At 36.1% G+C, this 22,257-nt stretch overlaps 1 protein-coding gene across 2 annotated transcripts in view; it reads right to left on the bottom strand.

The window, feature by feature from the left end:
* Positions 1-22,257, bottom strand: part of AMN1 (antagonist of mitotic exit network 1 homolog) — a 49,691-nt gene that overhangs the window by 12,525 nt on the left and 14,909 nt on the right. Inside the window, exons 2-6 of one of the 2 annotated variants that reach the window (XM_058558544.1) lie at positions 13,649-13,781; positions 9,950-10,094; positions 7,484-7,701; positions 7,107-7,163; positions 1,212-1,323 (exon numbers count right to left, since the gene is read on the bottom strand). In XM_058558544.1, the coding sequence (XP_058414527.1) occupies positions 1,212-1,323; positions 7,107-7,163; positions 7,484-7,701; positions 9,950-10,094; positions 13,649-13,781 (665 nt within the window). Of the gene's footprint in view, positions 1-1,211; positions 1,324-5,837; positions 6,222-7,106; positions 7,164-7,483; positions 7,702-9,949; positions 10,095-13,648; positions 13,782-22,257 lie in introns of those variants that run through there. The other variant, XM_058558545.1, reaches the window with a different exon arrangement.

Here is a 22,257-nt window from a genome sequence, read left to right as displayed (position 1 = left end):
TTATTATTATTAATTTTTAATAGCTAAAATCATCCACGTGATACAAAATTCAAAAGGTACAAAAGGGTATATAATAAAGGCTTTTTCCTATTCTTGTCCCTCCACAACTTTCTCTAGAGGTAACCACTGTTAACGGTTTCAAATGTCCCTTCTGGTTTTAATTTTTTTTTGTGAGGAAGATTAGCCCTGAGCTAACATCTGATGCCAATCCTCCTCTTTTTGCTGAGGAAGATTGGCCCTGGGCTAACATCCATGCCCATCTTCCTCAATTTTATATGGGATGCCGCCATGTAAACTGAACCCGCGAACCCCAAGCCGCCAAAGCGGAGTGTGCGCACTTAACCACTACGCCACCAGGCCGGCCCCTGGTTTTAATTTTTTGAGAAATGTTTTTGCCTAAAATAAGATTTAGTCTTCATTATAGATGTCACTGATAACCAGATATAACCCGCTACATGTTTGGTTTAGATTGGCAGTCCAAACATAAGAAAAAACAGAACTTGTCAAAAGGACTTCTAGGAAAATAACTCAACCTAGAGAGTAACTGTTTAGACTGTAATTAGAGAAATGAGCTGGAAGGACTGGGCATAAGTACCAATTTACAAGTGAGACCCAGGTTATATTGTGGTATGGGACCCATTGCAGGGGTAATATGAAAGGGGTGAGGTGCTGTGGTTTAGGGGGCACAATGATATACAGTGTCATGGCTCTTGTACAGGCCAAATGGGCTGTGACTACTTTGTTCTCCTTCAGTGAAGTGCCACATTAGGTGAAGAGTCCAAATTATTCTGAATCTCAATTGCTACCGCTTGATGAGATTACAGTTAACAGGCCATTTAGTATATTTGATAGATGTAATATTATAAACTTGAATTTTTTTATTGTCTACATAAAGCATAAGTTTAATATCATGACCACTACCTCCACCACCATCATCATCCTCATCATAGTTAACATTTATTGAGCACTTACCATCACCACTACCATCGTCATCGTGACTAATATTTACTGAGCCCTTACTACGTGGAGGCACCATATAAAGTGCCGTCAGATAATCATCATGGTCAAGTTTATGAGGTAGGTACTGTCATTATACCCATTTCACAGGCAAGGAAACTGAATAATGGAACCGGTTAAGTAATTTACTCAAGGTGACATAGTTATTAAAAGGTGAAACCAGGATGTGAACCCAAGCAATCTATCATACTAACCTGTGATAAGAGGGCATCCGTGGAAGAGTAAGATGCGTATCTGAGGACAACAAGTAAGGACAGCTTCCACAGCCTCGTCAGTCAGATTCACACAATGTCCCATATGAATCTCCTGTTCAAAAATAAAGAAAGGATAATCCAAAGAAAAAACAGGCCTACAATAACAGTTTGAAAAAGCTTGGAAAACACTGATCCAAAAAGAACCAAATACATACTTGCAAGAAAAACTACAGAAAGGACCAGTGTAAGTCTGCAGTAATTTGGAAGCTATAACAGCTTTAAAAGTTAAACGCCCCACCATTTTATAAAGCAATTTGGCAATATCTATTAAAGCTGAAGAAGAGTATACCCCCAAACCCAGCAATTCCAACTGCAGATGTCCACTATACAGACAAACGCTTGTACACGTGCACAAGGAAACAATTTATAAATATGCCCATTGCAATATTATTTGTAATAGTAAAGAAGTGGAGAATGGGTAGATAAATGGTGGTTCATTAATATAATGGAATAATATAAAACAGTTAAGATGAAAAAAATCTACTTGGGTTAATAGACATAAATCTCAAACATAATGTTAGTTCACACACTATGGAAAACAATATGGTAGTATCTTATAACGCTAAACATGTACTTACTATATGACCCAGCAATTCCATTCCTAGGTGTTTACCCAAGAAAATTGAAAACATATGTCTACACAAAGACTTGTATGCAAGTGTCCATAGCAGTATTCATAATAGTCCAAAATTGGAACAACCCAAATGTCCATCAAATGGTGAACGTATGAACAAACTGTGTCATATCCAGACTATGGAATACTACCCAGCAAAAAAAAAGAAATGAAATATTAAGACATACAACAACATGGATGAATCTCAAAAACATTACATTAAGTGAAAGAAGTAAAAGAAAAAAGTAAAAAACCAAAAGACTACATACTGTATGATTCCATTTATATAAAATTCTAGAAAAGGCAAAACTATAATGACAAAGTAAATTAGTGGTTGCTTGGGGGAGGGCCACGCAAGGGGACTGACTGCAAAGGGATGGGAAAAAACTTTTTAAGTTGATGGAAATGTTCTACACTTAATTGTGGTGGTGATTACAAGGCTTTATAATAATTACCAAAATTGATAAAACTGTATACTTAAAATGGGTGAATTTTATTGTATATGTAAATTATACCTCAATAAAGCTTGAAAAATTAAAAAACATAATTTTGAATAAAAAGCAAACTGTAAAAGAACACATACATTATGAAACTATTATATAAAATTTTAAAATATATAAAACAATACTATATCGTGTTTACGGATCTCTATAGAGAGAGAGAGGGGCAGAGAGATGAAGGATCCAAATGTGCAAGAAAAGATGCAGGCATCTTTAGAATAGTGGTTACTCTGAAGGAAGAGAAGGGGAATCAAGGAGCAGGGAGCTTTAGATAGAACATATCATTTTTAAAAAGAACTGAAGTAAATGCAAAAAATGTTAAAATTCAAGTGGTTGGTCCACAGGTTTCTGTTATATTATTTTCTATACTTTCCCATATGTTTGAAAGAGTATATATCCTTTGTTTGATGTTCTCATTTGGAACCCTTTTGCCTTGATGGTGACAATGTAAAATGGCACTGCTGCTATGGAAACAGTATGGCGGTTCATCAAACAATGAAACACAGAATTACCATATGATCTGATCTAGCGGTTTCGCCTTTAGGTATATACCCAAAAGAATGGAAAACAAGGACTCGAACAGATATTTGTACACCTATGTTCATAGCAGCAGTATTCGCAATAGCCAAAAGGTGGAAACAAATATCAATGGATGAATGGATAAACAAAATGTGATTAGAATCAGCAAACGCATAGAGATGGAAAGTAGAATAGAGGTTGCCAGAGGCTGGGGGAGGGGGTAACAGAGAGTTATTATTTAATGGGTAACGAGTTTCAATTTGGGATGATGAAAAAGTTCTGGAGATGGATAGTGGTAACGGCTGCACATCAATGTGAACGAACTTAATTTCACTAATTGTACACTAAAAATGGTTAAAATAGTAAATTTTATGTACATTTGACCACTATAAAAAATATTTTAACAATTCTGGAAGTAAGATTCATCTAATAGCTGATGTGTACAGATAGTCCCCAATTACAATGGTTTGACTTACAATTTTTTGACTTTATGATGGTGCAAAAGCAATACACATTCAGTAGAAACTTTACTTCAAATTTTGAATTTTGATCTTTTCCCGGGCTAGTGATATGCAGTACAATGCTCTCTTGTGATGTTGGGCAGCAGCAGTGAGCTACAGCTCCCCGTCAGCCACGCAATCACGAGGGTAAACAACCAATACCCTACGAGCATTCTGTACCCACACAACCATTCTGTTTTTCACTTTCAGTACAGTATTCAATAAATTATATGAGATATTCAACACTTTATTATAAAACAGGCTTTGTGTTAGATGATTTTGCCCAACTGTAGGCTAATGTGAGTGTTCTGAGCACATTTAAGGTAGGCTAGGCTAAGCTACGATGTTCAATAGGTTAGGTGTATTAAATGTATTTTTGACTTATGATATTTTCAACTTATGATGGGTTTATTGAGACGTAACCCCATCGTAAATTGAGGAAAATCTGTATATTTATGGGAGTAGTATTTCTTTTCTCCAGAAAAGCTGATATCAAGTTGGTGTACATATTACAATCAATCATATCTTAGAAATAAAGGAAACCTGAGTATATTGAAAACTCATAAAAATTGATGCAAAAAGTATCCTATGATATAAATTGGCAAAGGCTACAAAGAATTACAATTTGAGAACAACCGATGGAAGGAACAGTGTTCAGCTCAGGTTCCATTTAAAATATATTAAATTAAGGCATTAAAAAAAAACAGAAAATATTCAATTCTGGCTAATTGGGCTCCAGGCAAAAATTGTGAATTTACAACATAACCTTTACAGGAAACAATTTAGCAATATGAATTTAGGACCACTAAAAAACTGTTTATACCTATTGATCCACTTGTTCCATTTTTGTGGGTTTGTTATAATAACGGAAGAAAAAAGTGATACACCACAACATAAACTATTTAAAATAGCTAAAAACTAAATAATCTGAATTATCAACAATAGAAAAATGATTAAAGGAAAGAATGATACATTATATGGACAGATTTTGTTCTCTGATATGCCAGTGCCTAGAACATATCTGATACTTAATATTTGTTGAATAAATGAATAATTTTATAGAGCAAATTAAACTTTTAATCATGAAGATTGTAGAAAATTATAAAATGACTGAATATGAAGAATGTGATAATATTTATTGAGATACTACCATGTGTCTAGAACTATAGTAAACCTGAGGATAAAATGATGAACAAAATGGTCCCTGCTCACTAGGAATTCAGATCAACAGAGATTTTAGAAACAATCATGACATTTAATAAATGCTGTAACATAAGTTTGTACTAAGTGTTTGTCAATCTTTAGGAGAGGTCCTTAGACTTTTAAGCAAATTTATTTTCAAGTTATAAACAATTTGGGAACATTAATAATTTAATTTCCCAGAATAGAACAAATTCAGAGCAACAGATTAAAACAGGGCATCTGATAAAAGGTAGGCATACATATTACGTACAAGAGAAGAACCAGTTAAAAAGATGAAGAAGTTTGTATTTCAATTTCAGTCAGAAATTGTGGGCACAAAAATGCTATGAGCCAAACGTCAAAGTACATTCACTCCACTTTCTTTAAGGAAGGAATTAAGTTCTAACAAATTTTAGAAAGATTTCCATTAAAATGTTTTGGCACTTAAAGAAACAACCTTTGGAAAAATGAAAAATTCAACGATATGGCACTATAATCGCGAACACTTACTGGTTATTAGATTTTTTCCTAAGTTTGCTTAGGTTGGTGCTCCTAATTTTATAACACTAAAGTAAATATGTAGGTATATTCCTATCACTGCATAACAACTAATTTCCTGGTGGTTTTATAAGGAAGTGATAAACTAGGTTAACTGTTTGAGAACTTTATTAAAAATGATGGTGGTTATAGGATAATGTTGTAAGAATTAAATAACCTAATGAATATAAGGCAGTAGCGTGGAGGCTGGAACATAGTCAGTGCTCAACAACTGTTAATATTTAAAACAGCAGGGGCCAGCCCTGCGGTGTAGTGGTTAAGTTCGCACGTTCCGCCTCAGCAGCCTGGGGTTCGCACAAAGGTTTGGATTCTGGGCATGGACCTACATACTGCTCATCAAGCCACGCTGTGGAGGCATCCCACATACAAAACAGAGGAAGACTGGCATGGATGTTAGCTCAGGGACAACCTTCCTCAAACAAAAAGAGGAAGACTGGCAACTGATGTTAGCTCAGGGCCGATCTTCCTCACACACACACACAAAAAGTTAAAACAGTAAAAATTATGGCAGAATTTATTTCTGCTACAAGTAGGATGCAATTTGGAATTTGGAACTTGGTATAAGGAAAATATGGTAATTTCTTAATCTAAAGATTTATAAAAAATATATATGTGATTTTTATATATATACACACACAGATACATACAAGCAAGATGCAGATATATAAATTACACAAAAAAACTCTTTGGGCAATAAATCAAAGAAAAATATTTTGGCAAAAACATGGCACTGCCATTCTATCACAATAGTTATTACTAACGTTTATAATTCATTTATATCTTGGTTACTTTCAAAAAGGATTTGGTGTGGCTTACTGATGAAAAGCACAGCTATATTAAAGAAGAATTAAAAAAAAAAAAACCACTATAAACCGAGAAAGGAAGAAACCAAAATCCCTGGCACAAAAGTCTTCTTAACATATTTAGAAATAGGTTATAGGTGCCATATCAGTCATTGGATCCAAAGGCTGAACACTAATTTAAGACCTTTTTAAATGGCTGTACAATGTGGCTGTTGGGGAGGAAAAACCTTTTCTCTATCCTCTTAGGTTCTTGTTTTGGAGGCCTGTGAATCAAACTGACAAAAGATAGATTAGCAAGAGAAAAGCCAAAGTTTATTCACATGAGTGCTCACAAAGAAAGTGGCTCAAAGAAATGGCTAGAATTTAGAATTTATATACCATCTTAATAGGGCAGGTGAAGGGGAGAAAGGACAAAAACCAAATGATTTTCAGGGAAGACAAAATGGGCCTTTAGGAAAGTAGATGGGAGGTACGATAGTCTCGTGACAATGTTTGTTTATGCAATTTCTCATCTGGCTTCCCCAGTGATAGGAGTGATATTCCCAGGTATGGGAAGTCTTCCTTGAAGGGGTTTTGATGGCAGCTGAATTCTTCTGGAAGGCTCTGCTTTTAGGCAGATGGGGGGAAGGGAGGGTTTAGACAAAGCCTCTTGCTGCATCTGTGGATTCTCAAACATCTTCAGCTCAAAATAATTTTTATGCCGCAGTGGTATATTCTGGATCCCTTCACGGATTCAGAAAAATACAATGGCAAGAAAATAAATACAATAGCAAGGAAAATATGATGGCAAAAGAATAAGTAGTCCTGGTAGAAATATCAGTCAGACATGAAAATTGTACGGAATATCACTTTACATTGACAAATTATCACAATCTTCATCTATAATAAGACTATTCTTAAAAGTGTTAGAAGCTAAAACTTCTGGAAAATAAAAACTTTCACTGGAAGTAAAATGGGTTTTTATTTTAAAGCATACTTTATCTCCTAACTTTATCAGTTTTCCTTTACTCTGGGAATAAAGAGGTGGAAGCAAAAAAAAAAAAAATTCCATGGAAATACCTCATTGATAATAAGGCCTTGGTTATCTGGTTTAAAAAATAATTTCCGAGGATAATATAAAAATTTAGTTAGCATCATCATTACAGATATTTTTAAGTTACCTCCAATTTCTTGGCACAAGGTCCACTGACAAGCGCAACCACACCATTGTCAGACACCTGAGCAACGGGAAAAAGCAATACAGCACATAAATGGAGATGATGGAAGTAAAATTTTCTAAAAATTATTAAGCATTTAGATATAATTTTATTGCCTCCCATTCAGCAAACATGTGTTTTAGCCACACACACCTTCCACCCTTACTTAAAATAATTGAGGGGAATGTGCCAAATTGTATTGCAATTATTTAAACCACCAAAGCATGAAGTGGTCAACAATTTCAACAACAACAAAAATTAATTATGTTCTTCTGATGAGTCATGGAAATACACTGGCAAACATATACAGTCTTTATATTTCAAGTCTACATTTCACTTACCTGAGTAGCTGAAAAATCAACACACTGCAAAAATGAGCAGTTTTCTCCTAAGGCATGTAAGGATACATCAGTAATACCCAAGCAGCCACCTAAATCAAGGATCTTCAGCAGCCGGCAATTGAACGCGAGAGCAAGAACTCCTTCATCAGTGAGATTGCAGCATCTTTTCAAAGAAGCTTCATGCAGGTAAGAACAAGATGATGCTACAGCTTTTATTCCTGGGAGAAAACACAATCATGTATTGATGAGCTATATATGTATATGTATGAGAAATGTGACTGATTTTCATTTTAGCGTCACCAGGACTGGTACATCCACTTCTTTGTTAGCCTTTTTCAAAGTAGTCCATCTGTGAGGATATACTTATTCTCTAGTGATGCTGTCATTATTTAAAAGTCTTTTGGAATGTTTCAGGAATTCTCTACACAGTATCTTCTTCAGAATATCTGCAATTAATGGCAAGCCTTTATTGTTTATGAGTAGATTTGCTTTTAGGAAACAGCCAAAAGTCATTCAGAACCAAATTAGGTAATTAAATAGTAAATGATTCTCCTTTTTGTTAAAACAAAAGTTTTAATGTAGTAAAATTAATTTTCTTGTGAACTCTCAAGGGAAATCAGACGTTAAATTGCCCAAATGCTTTAAGTAACAGTTTTCATGCTTATCCTTAAGAATCATACCTGTGTCTTTGCATTTTCTCTTCTTCCTTTGACTCTGTTCTTTTCTACTACCAAGCTCCTTCTCTGTTAGTCTGGACCAATCTTTTTTTGTTTTTTTTAATGCCCTTCAAATACTTCTTCTTTTTTTTTTTTTAAGGAAGATTGGCCCTGAGCTAACATTTGTTGCCAATCTTCCTCTTTTTTTGTTTTTTTTTCTCCCCAAAGCCCCAGTACATAGTTGTATATCCTAGTTGTAGGTCCCTCTAGTTCTTCCATGTGGGACACTGCCTCAGCGAGGCCTGACGAGCGGTGAGTAGGTCTGAGCCCAGGATGTGAACGGGCCAACCCCGGGCCGCCCAGGCAGAATGCACAAACTTAACCACTGCGCCACTGGGCTGGCCCCCCGCACCAATCTTATATTTTACTGAGGGTCAAGAAAAGAGAAGTCCTTAAATCCAATTAAACAGATGTAAATGCATGATGGAGACTGGTACATGATAACGTGCCACATAAATACAGTTGTGTGTCGCTTAACGACGGGGATACATTCTGAGAAATGTCGTTAGGCGATTTGGTCATTGTGTGAACATTATAGAGGACACACCTAGGCTATATGGCACTAATCTTATGTGACCACTGTCGTATATGCAGTCTATTGTTGACCAAAATGTCATTATGTGGCACATGACTATAAAAGTGTACTTGGTAGATCCCCCTTCAATCACAGACAAACATTATTGAACCGTTAAAAGATAGCCTTATGGGCAAAATACACAAAAGGGAAGATGGTAAATTCATGAATAGGTCAATATTTTATTGTTTTCCATATCTTAAGAAAGAATTTTTATTTTATTCATCATTGTCCAGCATGGAAGTTCTTTCTAGTCAGTCATTACTTGTGTGAACATTTAAAAACTATGGTTCTTTGCAATACTGTGAATATCCTAACTTGCTAACGAAGTTGATTGCAAAATATAGCTGACTACCCACAAAATTTTCCAGAAACCTAGTTAGCCATATAAGTCCCTCTTTCTTATACTGAAAAAAAAAAAAGGTAAAAATTCTATATTGAAAAAAAAATGGTCTATATTGAAAAAAATGGTAAAAATCCACTAATTCATGGTATAGTGACATTGAAAAATGAAATCTGGCTATAAAAAACTATACATTGTACAGACTGATTGGAGAGTGTCTGGTAAATTTAATCTGATGCTGATTTAACCTTCTGTTGTAATATTGTATCAAAAAAGTCTTAACAGGGCCGGCCCCGTGGCTTGGCGGTTGAGTGCGTGCGCTCCGCTGTTGGCAGCCCGGGTTCGGATCCCGGGCGTGCACCAAGCACCAAGCACCGCTTCTCCGGCCACGCTGAGGCCACGTCCCACGTACAGCAGCTAGAAGGATGTGCAGCTATGGCATACAACTGTCTACTGGGGCTTTGGGGGAAAAAAAATAAATAAATAAAATTAAAAAAAAAAAGTCTTAACAAAGTATGAACTGTTCATTTCTTGTTCCACTATACCAGGCAAAATATTTAAAATACATAGTTATCTATCCATGTTTATTTTAAATATGTTTAAAATACAAGGTAGTGACTTACCCAATTATTTCTTAACTTTCAGCACTGGTTATAATCAAGAACTCTAATTTGGATTCTTCATCTTAGTTTGAATATTTTTATTGATAAATATAGTACCTATTTTTTGATACCTTCATACTCTCTTTTGACATATTTTCCCCTTCTTTGCTCCAAAATGATACCAGATAGTGAAGAGTAATCTACCAATTCATTCAGTGTTAATGACCATACCTTTTGAAGTTACAGAAATTCTGTTTCCTTTTGAGCAATTTAAATTTAATTTTTTCAGTTTTCTGCAGTTACACAGATGCAGGAGAGCAGTATCTGAAACATCACAGCTCCGTAGATCTAGAGTTTGGACTTCAGGATGTAAAATCTGTAATAAATACATGATTTTGAAAAATTAACTTTTCCTGTAAATACAAATGTTTATTCCATATTCAGTGTTTTGGTGGTCATAACAGACAAAGAGTGGATGGAAGATACAGCAAAGAATACAGAAGTTTACCTGTGTGGAGACAGATATATAAAGCATGAAAAAACCAAGTCCACTTCCAGCTGGAGATGCAGCTTCTAATGTCCCCAAAGTCCTCATTGGGACACACAGCACTGTTGAGAAGCTGGTGCAGAGTAAGGATCCACTAGACCTGAGATGCAGAACCAAGGTGGTGGTGGGCACTTTTCCTCTTCTAGTAGTTCCTGACTGCTATTAGAGATTCTGGCTATAATGCCTCTTTGCTCAGCAGGTATGAGTCTTTAATCACTTATATACCAAATGCTTACAGGGTATTAGTATTGCTTATCTAGTACACTTACCTTCTTCATTCTTATTTTTGGGAGCTAGTAACAAACCCAGTATTATTGAGTGTTTACTTGAGACTAACAAATAGCAGATCAGTTTCAAAGCATTCTGAGCTCTCTTCCTGGGGGTATTTTCCTTTTCTTTTACTTTATTTTTTCCAAAATAGAAATGCCTTTGCTATTATGCATATAAAAGTACTGTATTATTACTGTAAAACATTCAGACAATATAGAAAAATTATAATAAATGATAAGAATAACTGTTTCTATTTATTGGGCACTTACCAGGAAGGGTACTAAGTATGTTACATACATTGTCACTGAATATTCTCTCTCTCTCTCTCTCACACACACACACACACACACACACACACACCCGCTGAGAGATGGGTCATTACCATTTTAGAAATGAGGAAATTGAGGCACCGAGAGCTTAAGCAGCGCACACAAAGTACACAGCCAAAACAGGAGCAGAGCTGGGATTGGAACCCAGGTTTTTCTAATTCCAAAGGCTATGCTTTTAACCACTATACTTAAAATTGCTCATAATATCAACATCCGGAGACAAACATAATATTAGTTTTGATGTTTTTGAGTTAAAAAGAAAAACTCTTTGAAGAAAAATGGGATCAGATCATATATACCATAAGATGAGCACTTTTTACAAAAATAACTTATTGTGGTTACATACTATTCCATTTTATGCATGTACCATAACTTACTAAACATATCCTACACTGGCAAACACTCAAGTTGAACATTCGGGCTGATTTAGGGAGGCAATATAGTATGGTGATTAAGAACACGTGCTCTTGAGGCAGACTGCCTTAAACTTGTACTTGCACCTTAAACTTGCACAATACGTCAATTATATCTCAATAAAGCTGGAAAAAAAATACCAGAAGTAAAATTGTTGAGTCAATAGGAAGCAAATTTTTGGGACTTTTGAGAGTTAATGCCCAACTGTCCTCCTAAAAGGTTTTTATCAATTTACACTCTCACCAGCAGGGGATAAAAGCGAGTTCCCCACATTACTGCCAACACTCGGTATTATTATTTTTTAAGTCTCTGACAAACTGATAGACAAACTGTGACTTTGATTACCAATGAGGTTAAATATCCTTTTATATATTATCGGTGATTTATATTTTTTTCTTTGAGTATTTCCTGATTCTTCTATTTTGTTATTTGATTTTTCTTATTGATTTGTAGATAAAAATTGGTTTGTAGATTTTATCTTGAAATTGGTTTCAAGATTAAAAATCCTGTAGAATTTCATACATATTGCAAATATTTTTCCTAGTTTGTTACTTAACTTTGTTTCTTTTTTTTTTTCTTCTTGCCATAAATAAGTTTATATTTTTATGTAATCAAATCCATCAATCTTTTTCTTCTTGTTTTCTAAATTTGGTGTCATGTTTAAAAAGGTTTTTTCCATCCAGAGACTACAAAAAGATTTAGGAAATATTTCAAAAAGAGCCATCTAAAGATGTGTGCAACTTGGTAACAGACGTTAGATCTGGCTTTTCGAATAATTTCATAAGCAGGACTCTTGTAAGGATGGGGATTAGAGGGAGAGCAACAAGGAAAATCATGCTTTTTTCCTCATCTCATTCATCCCTTTACCCCTTTTTTATTCAGGTAAAATTAGGTTTAAATGAATGTTAAGGATTGCCATAAACAAAAGTTTAAGTCACTGAAATATAGGCTAAAGGGGTAGAACGAAATGGGGATAGTGGGGAAGTGAAGGAAACCTATAGTGTCTGTAGTGTCATGTTTCATCTGTGAACCACACATAAATTTTTTTCTTTTTTTGAGGAAGATTGGCTCTGAGCTAACATCTGTTGCCAATCTTCCTCCTTTTTTCCTTTTTTCTCCCCAAAGCCCCAGTAGATAGTTGTATGTCATAGTTGTACATCCTTCTAATTGCTCTATGTGCGACACTGTCTCAGCATGGCATGATGAGTGGTGCATAGGTCCACACCCAGGATCCAAAGCAGCAAACCCCAGGCCACTGAAGCAGAGTGCACAAACTTAACTGCTATGCCACCAGGCCGGCCCCACACATAAATTATATACATCCACAGAACCATCAACAATAAGTGCCTAGAGATATTATTCTACCTCCCTAGAGCCAAGCAGGCTATAACACTAAAATGTCTATGTTCAAATGCAAGCTAACATGAAGAATATAAAGCATTAAAGGTACCTCAGGTTAATGTAGAAGAAACATGAATGGCCCACTGAAGCACAATCACAATGTGAAATCACAGGGACGGTCATATGCAGGATAGCTGATATGCTATCAGCAGTTTGTTTCCTTTTGATCACAGGATTTGGGCAGAATGTGTGGTAAAGTCAGCAATTAGTAGTTCCAGTCTCTGCAGATAGTGATGGTGGCTGCAAACCCATTTTATAGAGAACTGAGGCTCAATCTCAGAAAAGATGGCAAAGCCTGAATTTTAACTCAGGGTGGAGGCCTTTACTATACTTTTTACCTTATAAAATAGCCAATTTTAGCTTAGTTGTAGGGAAGGGGAGTAAGTCTAAGTTAGCAAGAGTAAGGTACCCAGAAGAATGAGAAGAGTTTAGATGAGCGATTTTTTAACTGCTGATTGTTATCCATGAATGGATAAAATTGATTTAGACTGTGATCAACATTTTTTAAATGAAATAAGACAAATTAGAATAAAATAGAAGATGTCCAAGTATACTGCACACAGTATTGGTACACGTAAGTGTGGTTTGTGTACTAGAGTCACAATGTAACATATATTTCTTACTATGAGTCTTTTTTTTTGCCATGTGTTTATTCACTCTGCATTTTTATTTTTATTTTTTCCAGCTTTATTGAGGTACAATTGATCAAAAAATTTAAAACTTTTTGAAAACATGGAGATCAAGGGTGCTGGTACCATGAAGACAAGGCAAGTAATTGGAAGAATAGTGGGAGTTTTTTTTAGGAACTATTACACACGGACATTCTGGTTATCTGGAGAAAAAAAGAACCCTGATGCTTTATTATATTTTAAAATTATTACTAATCTTACTGTGTACCATTGCTCCAACAGTCTGAAACCATATCTAAACAGTAAAGTATGCTTGCTTTACAGCTGTACATACTCTTACCTCACTGATATTTGAATCTGTTATCTGCCCGTGCATGCTCATTATTTTAATCAGTCTATCTTTTATGTTGGGAGGCAAAGGCTTAATGTCCGTACTATATCTGGAAATATTCTTCATGAAGCACCAAAGGCATCTGAAACACAAATACAACATAATAAATTACACTGCACAGTACTGATTCCTAATATTTGTTTAATGCTGTTTGCTAGCACTTAGTCCTGTCCTAAGCAGGGTGCACATTTTATATTAATATTTACAACTTAAGCGTGGTAAGATTCAAAAGCCTTGTCTGTGCTCAGTTATGGACAGATTGCTCTTCCTCTACATAACTTTTCTCAGCATACCTCATTTCCTAAAATGCATTCTAAATGACAAAAAAGTGTTTCTTCTAAGGCCGTCTCTCAAATTCCTAAGACACAGTTACCACCAAGGTTTCAGTTGCCTATACCTATTGATGTAGATATACATTGATGCCTATTGATGCAGATCAATATTAAACTAGGGCCTACTAATCAACAAGTTTTATCTGTTAACCCAGGAAACTTGTTTTCACTATTTTTCCTAAAAATTATGTGGGTAAGGAATCACTACAGAAAGAACGATAACCACAAAGATTCCACAAATAGCACAAATCATAGAGATAACAAACTTAGTGTAAGGACTGTATATGCATAAAGTAGAATTATCAGAGCAGGCAACAACCAAGACCCATATGACCAATGTATCTCATAGGTGGCCTGAAATTCCAACTATCTAAGAAACTTATACGTTAAACAAATAAATACAAATCGTATTATTCTCTGCCTACAAATACCCCACATATACATAATTTTACATTCATGAATAAATGTGATCACACACTTGAACTCTTTTTTTTTTTTTTTTTTGCTGAGGAAGATTAGCCCTGAGCTAACATCTGTGCCAATCTTCCTCTATTTTTGTTGTATGTGGGTCACCGCCACACCATGGCTGATGAGTGGTGTAGGTCTGTGCCCAGGATCCAAACCCATGAACCTGGGATGTCAAAGCAGAGCATGCCAAACTTAACAACTGTGCCACAGGGCCAGCCCCACACACTTGAGTTTTTTAGTGCTATCTTTATTTTTTCTTTTCCTGTTTTGGTTGCCTCCACCTTCCCCTCTCCTATCCTTCCACCTCCCATTAGTTTAGCTCCTCATGCTAAGTTAGCGTATGTTCTTTCTCATTTTTCTCTGTGCTCGTACACACACACATACTCATATATACATTTAAAGGGTTGAGGGGGGAATCGTTAATAAATAAAATGGCATTATTGTACACTCATTTTTCTACACCTTCTTTTATTTAATACCTTATGAAATTCTTCAAAGCATCAAGTATAGTTTTAATTCTCCTTTAATGGCGATATAACATTTCACAGTACGGATGATTTATTTAGTCATTCCCCTACTGATGAGCATTCCACTGTTTCTAGAATATGGTAGCATATGTTGTCAGATTGTTTTCCAGAAAGTCTGTAACACTTCATATTTCTATCAGCAGTGTCGAAGGGTTGCTCGTCCTCTACATCCCTCAAGCAATAGGTATTATCATTCATTTCACTTATTTTTCCATTTGTTTCCATTATTTCCATTTCCCAATCCCATCCTCTATAACTCCAGCAAACAATTCTAATGTCTAATGTCCTTTTGTTGTATGTGTCCTTTTAACATGATTGTTGTATGTATGTATTTTTGATTTACGTATACGGCATTTGTCATAGATTTGTTTAGTTTTTCACTCAGCCCTATGTTTTTAAGATCTACCTACTCTTAAATGTTGGAAGATCTCACGGGTGAAAAGTGGTATCTCCTTATTACTTAAATTTACTAGTAATTAGAAAAATACAAATTAAACATATTTCATGAACTTGCTGGCTATCTGGATATGCTTTTCTCTAAATTGTCTATTCATATCCTTTGCCTATTTTGCTATTTTTTTGGCTTAAATTTGTAAGAGCTGTTTTTGTGGCCAAATACATGATTGATTTTGTTTATGGTCCATAAATATTCAAAGAATATATAGTCTCTATTTGAGAGATGTAGTGTTTTCTCTCTCTCTATTACATATGTCTAAATATCCCTTTCCACGCGTGTATATATATGTGGACGCAAATATATTATGTAAATATACTGTTTACTAATAGTATTATTTAATTTTCTTTTTCTTATTTTTTCTACTAAATCTGTAGAATTCTTAATTTACAATACTTGTATTTTGAAATCAAATTTTCCTTTCATTTCTACTAGTTTTTGCTAGTTTGTGTGCATTACTGTTTTATAATGAAAAATTTCAAAAATACAGAAAAATAAAATGGGATGATCTAAATTCATGTACCCAAAACCTAGCATTTAAAAATGTTACTACTTTATCATATTGTGTCAGCTCTGTTTCTTAAACCATAAAACACCTCAGATAAAATTAAAGTCTCCTTTGTATATCTACTTAGGCTTACTCTCTTTATCTCCCTTTCCAGAGGTAACTACTACCATGAAGTTTTTAAACTAGTTTCTGTCCATGATTGTATTATACTTTTAATACTAAAGTATATACCCATAAATAACATATAGTATTATTTTCTGTATTTATAAAATGTAGAGTAGCATATTAAGTTTCCTACCATGACTGAATTTTGTCAATTGTCCTTATAATTGTGATAATTTTCCTTTTTATAAGACTATGGTGTTTGTTGCAAATTCATGATCATTATATCTTCTTGTGGAATATTCCTTTTATCATTAAGTAATGTCTCTCCATACCCATATTAATGTCTTTCACTTTAGATTCTATTCAGTCTGGTTTTAATATTGCTCCACCAGCCTTCGTTGGCTTGTTTTGCTAACATTTGCGAGATTCATCTGCACTGTTGTAGATAGCTATGGTTTGTTCATTTTCATTTTCAGTTTGTTCACATGCATTTTCACTGCTGCATAATATTCCATTGTTTGAACAATTTATTTATCTATTCCACTGCTGAAGTATATAGTTGGGTGGCTTATAATTTTTTACTATTCTGAATAATATTAAGTACTGTTGGACATGTCTTTTGCTGCACCATGTACCTGTGTTTCAATTGAGTATATATCTAGGAGTAGAATTACTGGCTTATAGGATATGCATATGTTTAGCTTAATGCCAAACAGTTTTTCAAAGTGGTTATACTGATTCACACTCCTACCATCAGTCAGTGAGAGTTCCTGGAATCCATATCCTTGCCAACACTCAACATTGCTAGTCTTTTTAATTTTAGCCAATTTAGTGAGTGTATAGTAGCAATGCAATGTGGCTTTAAATTGCAATCCCTGATTATTAATTAATTGGAACACATTTTCATTTCTTTATTGTCCAGTTGGATAGCCTCTTGTGGAGTATCTACTCAAGTCTCTTGTCTAGTTTTCTTTTGGGTCGACTGATCTACTTACTGATATGTAGAAGTTCCTCTTACATTCTGGACATGAGCCTTTTGTTGGTTATATATATGTTGTAAACATATCTCTCATTCTGGGGGTTGCCTTTTCCCTCTCTTAATCACTTTTTTTTGCTGAAGAGAAGTACATTCTAATATAGTCCAATATATCAGTGTTTTCTTTATGGCAAGTATTTTTTGTGTCCTGTTTATGAACTCTTTCCCTGTCCTAAGTTTATGAAGATAGTCTTCTATGTTTTTTTCTAGAAAAAATTAACTAAATTTATTGTTTTACCTTTTACTTTTTGACTTAAAAACCACCAGGAACTGATTTTTACAATGTCAAGAATTGTGCAGGGTCTGAGAGTTTACCCTACTTATAAGCTTACAAGTTAGCCTATTACCACTTCATAAATGCTGTCAGAAGACATGAGATTCCTGGGTCAGAAAAAAAGGACTTTATTACTCATGACAAGAGTAATACTAATACTCAGTATCCAGACCTTCATGTTTGTTTTGGCTCCCCAGGCCCTCCAAGTCCTTCAGTGTAAAGTAGATGAGCCCAGATGGATGCTTGCCCATGCACTGCGTTGTATTATAGGAGAGGAACACTAAGCTTGAGCAATTCACCACTTTTATAGCAAACTGAAGCAAGCCCGCTCTTTTTTGGAAAGAAACAATACTTTATCCCTCAGGGTTGCTTGCTGCAAACACATAACCTTAAGAAATGCCTAGGTAAAGAGCAATTAGGGCCCTGCATTCTTGGCATACCCAGCAAGAATGTGCTGGTCCATGGCAGTTGCCTCTCCCAACTATCTACCCAACATGTTCTTGACTGAACTCAAATATTTATATAAGTATGCCACTCTGTCAGCTACTTTGACTAATTTGACCAACAGAGGCTGAAACCAAATCTGTTCAATTTGTCTTAAAGTATTTAATTAAGGCTACTATCAACAGCATGCCAAGGAGCAGGATAAGGCCAATCTGTAGTAATGAGCTCAATCGTGCCCCCAGAGTCCCAGACTCAGCTAACCGTGAATCAGTATGGCAGGAAGGGATACCAGTAGGTTTTATTTTAGACAGACAGGACGTAGTCAAAGCCCAGTCTATGATCCATTATGAAATGTGCAAAGGAACTTAGATTGATATTGAAATCAGATACTCTACCATCAACAGAAATTTATGTCACTTATTCTAAAAGTTAAAAGCTTAACTAAAAAAAAATTTTTTTTTGGTAACTACTTTTAAAGATATAATTGACATAACATCAGTGGTTTTTAGTGTATCCACAGAATTCTGCATCCATCATCACTATCTAATTCCAGAACATTTTCATCACTCTAAAAAGAAATCTTGAACCCATTAGCAGTCACCTGCCAATTTCCCCCATCTCCCACAGCCTACAGAACCAGCAATCTACTTTCTGTTTCTCTAGATTAGCCTATTCTGCACATTTCATATAAATGGAATCATATAATATGTGGTCTTTTGTTACTGGCTTCTTTCACTTAGCATAATGTTTTCATGTTCATCCATGTTGTAACATGTATTGACACTTTATTCATTTTACTGCTGAATAATATTCCACTGAATGGATATACCACATTTTGTTTATCCATTCATCAGTTTACAGACATTTGGGTTGTTTGGCTATTATGAATAATGCTGCTAATGCTGCTATAAAGGTTGTACAATTTTTCGGGGGGGGGACATATGGTTTTATGTCTCTTGGGGACATATCTAGTTCAATTGATGGCTCACATAAACTGCTTGGTCATTTGGTAACTCTGTGTATAAACTTTTGAGGAACTGTCAAACTGTTTTCCAAAGTGGCCGCACCATTTTACATTCCTACCAGCAGTGTATGAGGGTTCCAATTTCTCCGATTTCAGATATTTCACATAAAAGAATTCATACAATATGTGGCCTTCCTCCCCTTAGCATAATGTTTCCAAGATTCATCCATGTTGTAGCATGTATCAGTACTTCATTCCTTTTTATGGCTGAATGATATTTCATTGTATAGATATACCATATTTTGCTTATTAATTCATTGGTGACAGACATTTTGGTTGTTTCCATCTTTTGGCTATTGAATAGTGCTGCTATGAACATTTGTGTACAAGTATTTGTTTGAGTACCCAGTTTCAATTCTGTTATGTATATACCTAGGAGTGGAATTCCTGGGTAATATGGTAATTCTATGTTTAACTTTTTGAGGAAGTGCCAAACTGTTTTCCCCTTTACTTCTTTAAGCAAGCTTCCTTTAGTTCTTTGAACATATTTACAATAGTTTCTTTGAAGTCTTTGCTAAGTCCAACATCTGGGTCCTCTCATAGGCAGTTTCTGTTGCCTGTTTTTTCCCCCTGTGCATAGGTCATACTTTGTTTCTTTGCTTGTCTTGCAATTTTTTGTTGAAAACTGGACACTTTAGATAATATAATATAGTAACTCTGGATAGTGATCCCCCTAGACTTGTGACTGTTTACTTGTTTATTTGTTTAGTTACATGGCTGGACTATTTTAGTGAAATATACTTCCCTCACTGTATACAACCTCTGATGTTGCTCCTTAGTGGGCACAGCCTTGGACATAAGCATTGTCACTTTGGAATGACAGTGGTTTTTGTAGGGCTTTCTTTGACCATCTCTTTCTTTGATTATTCTGTTAAGCCTCTATTGATATCACACCCAGCTGTTAGCCTTCACTCATGGCAGATTAATTGCTCTAATGTTTTCAACAATGCCTAGGGTATAAATTGCTTCACTATGTCATCCAATTCACTTTGGACTCCTTTGCAAGGTTAGTTTCTGAGGTCAGTGTTTGAGGTTTGCTCTGACTCCAGGCAGGCTCTTCTTAGATGTCTCTTTCTCTGGGTTTCTCTAGTAAACTTGCTGGCCTATGGGTTAGCTTGTGTCTCACATGAAGCCATCAGCCTCTTTGTAATTACTTAATACCAAAATCTCCATTGATTTTGAGAGCACCCTTAGGCTTGAACTTCCCTCACCCTCTGTTTCAAATAAAGTCAGTTTCTCGAGAGTTTTGGAATTCTTTGTTTTGCAGCCTGCCTTTCCTCCTGGGAAAAATCTCTGAGCCACAATTTCAGAGCTGGGAACAAGGACAATGACGTGCTTCTCTCTGAATGACACCCCTGCTTTTGGAGAAGGGTGCTAGGCAGTAGCCTCTGATCTTCTTGGCTTGCCTCTTCTAGGATGGAACTTCTATTCATGAATGAGCTGGGATGAGGGAGTTTGGGACCCCAGTATTCTCAGCATGACATGCTGAGATAGAGTCTCTGTCCTATCAGTGGAGGCTAGGTGGAAGTAGCAATCACCCAACCTCTTGGCCATACTTGCTTATAATTTAGCCTGTGAACAAGTATCTGGGGAGATAGGTGATGAGAAATGCTGGCATCCCGCCTTTCCCAGGAAGATACTGAAGCCCTCAACTGGGAGCTGGAGGGGAGAGGTAGCCTCATCATCTTGGCCACACTCACCTGGAGTGGAGCTTCCAGCCAAGCTGAGCTGGGGAGGAAGATGGAGGGAGGGAGCAGGTGTAGTTCAAATGCCACAGACTCTCGCTGTTCTTACTGAGTTTTAATAAATTATCTTGAATGAATGTTTCTTCATTTGCTGTATCCCCTTAGGATGATTTCCAGAGTTTAAGTGGTTGTTTTTGTTTTATAATTTTCAACTTTTATGCTTATTTTACTGGGGAGCGGGTCCATGGAGCTCCTCATGCTGCCATTTTGTAAGTCTTCCAAATCTTGTCAATCTTCTCATCAATTTAACAAACATCTAGATCCCATTAGCAGGAAATACTGTTACTCCTTCTTTTTCAAATATATACTCAATTTCTTTTTGAATGAATTGGTCATTTTAAGTTTGCTTACTTTTGAGTACAGGGTTCTTCCATCCCAATGGATTCCAAAACAATTCTTGGAAAGCATAGTGTGCGTGTGTGTGTGTGTGTGTGTGTGTGTGTTATACTCACGTATATTTTTAAAACTCCATAAAATTGTTAAATTGTGTTAAAAATTGCAGTGAGATAGTTTTCCAACTTCCGCCTGGTGGTCATAGTTAAGTCTTTCACACTTCTACGGGTATGCCAAAAATGCAAGGTCCTCACTGATCTTTATTGGGCCCATTTCTCAGGTGGGTTGTGTTTGTGGCAAGCAATTCTAAGAGATGAGATATTGTCTTCCTCTAGGACAAAGGGCAAGTTTGCTTTTTGCTTGCTATAAAATGGTTTCTTACCCAAGCTCAGCGTTCCTCTCCTGTAATGCACCCACAGATATGTGCGGACATCCATCCGAGCCCTCTGTGTCACCCTATGGGATTTGGAGGAGAAGGGGAACTGAGGCAAACACGTTAATACTCATGCTGCTTGTTGTGCTGTAACAAAGTCCTTTGTCCCTACCCAGGAATCTTGTGTCTTCTGCCAGCATCCATGAAACAATAACAGTCTAATCTATTATTGTGTAAGTAACGTAAAATTAAATCCTAGATCTGACAGTTTGGCAATGAGAATCAGATGCTGACAGAAACACAGCTTTATGGAAGAGGAAGGTTTGGTAGGCCAGGTTTGGGGATACAAGGAGACTCTCTGAGATTTGGTAGCAAATGTTCTCACCCAGGTGGTGGGTGAAGAGAAAGGAATAAGGGTCCTCCACTGTCCTACCTGTTGATGAGGCTGAGTGATTAGACAAAGGATTGAAACAAGCCACCTGAATGGTGTTTTGGTTATTGCTCCCTCTCCTTTATATGGGAGGAGGAAGGGATGTCATTATGACAATTAGGTAGCAAACCCTGTGGCTCCAGGTGAAAGGCTACATTATTGTGGCTTCTGAGGCAATTAAACCCTAATGCTGAAATAAATGGTAACAGTAGTGAGGATCTTGCTATTTGACAGACCTATGAGTGGACCAAAAACATTAGAACTTCCTTTGGTTGAGCCACAGGTGAGCAGCCCTTCAAAATAAAAGTGAATGTAAAGCCTTGCCTAACAGTGCAAAGCCAGCTGCTCATGTTTCTGGCTCCCACCACAGTCCAGTGTGACTGGTGAGGAGGATGGGGTGCTGGGCATAGAGGTGGCCCAAATTACCAAGGACTGTGGGGTAAAATGCAGTGGTGTCCACTGGGGCAGAAAGAAAGGGACCTCTGAGCCAGGATGCTCACTGGGA

The sequence above is a fragment of the Diceros bicornis genome, chromosome 17, assembly GCF_020826845.1.
Source record: "Diceros bicornis minor isolate mBicDic1 chromosome 17, mDicBic1.mat.cur, whole genome shotgun sequence".
Classification (NCBI taxonomy): domain Eukaryota; kingdom Metazoa; phylum Chordata; class Mammalia; order Perissodactyla; family Rhinocerotidae; genus Diceros; species Diceros bicornis.
The sequence above is the reverse complement of the archived record's forward strand: the minus strand, read 5'-3'. Positions and strand labels throughout refer to the sequence as shown.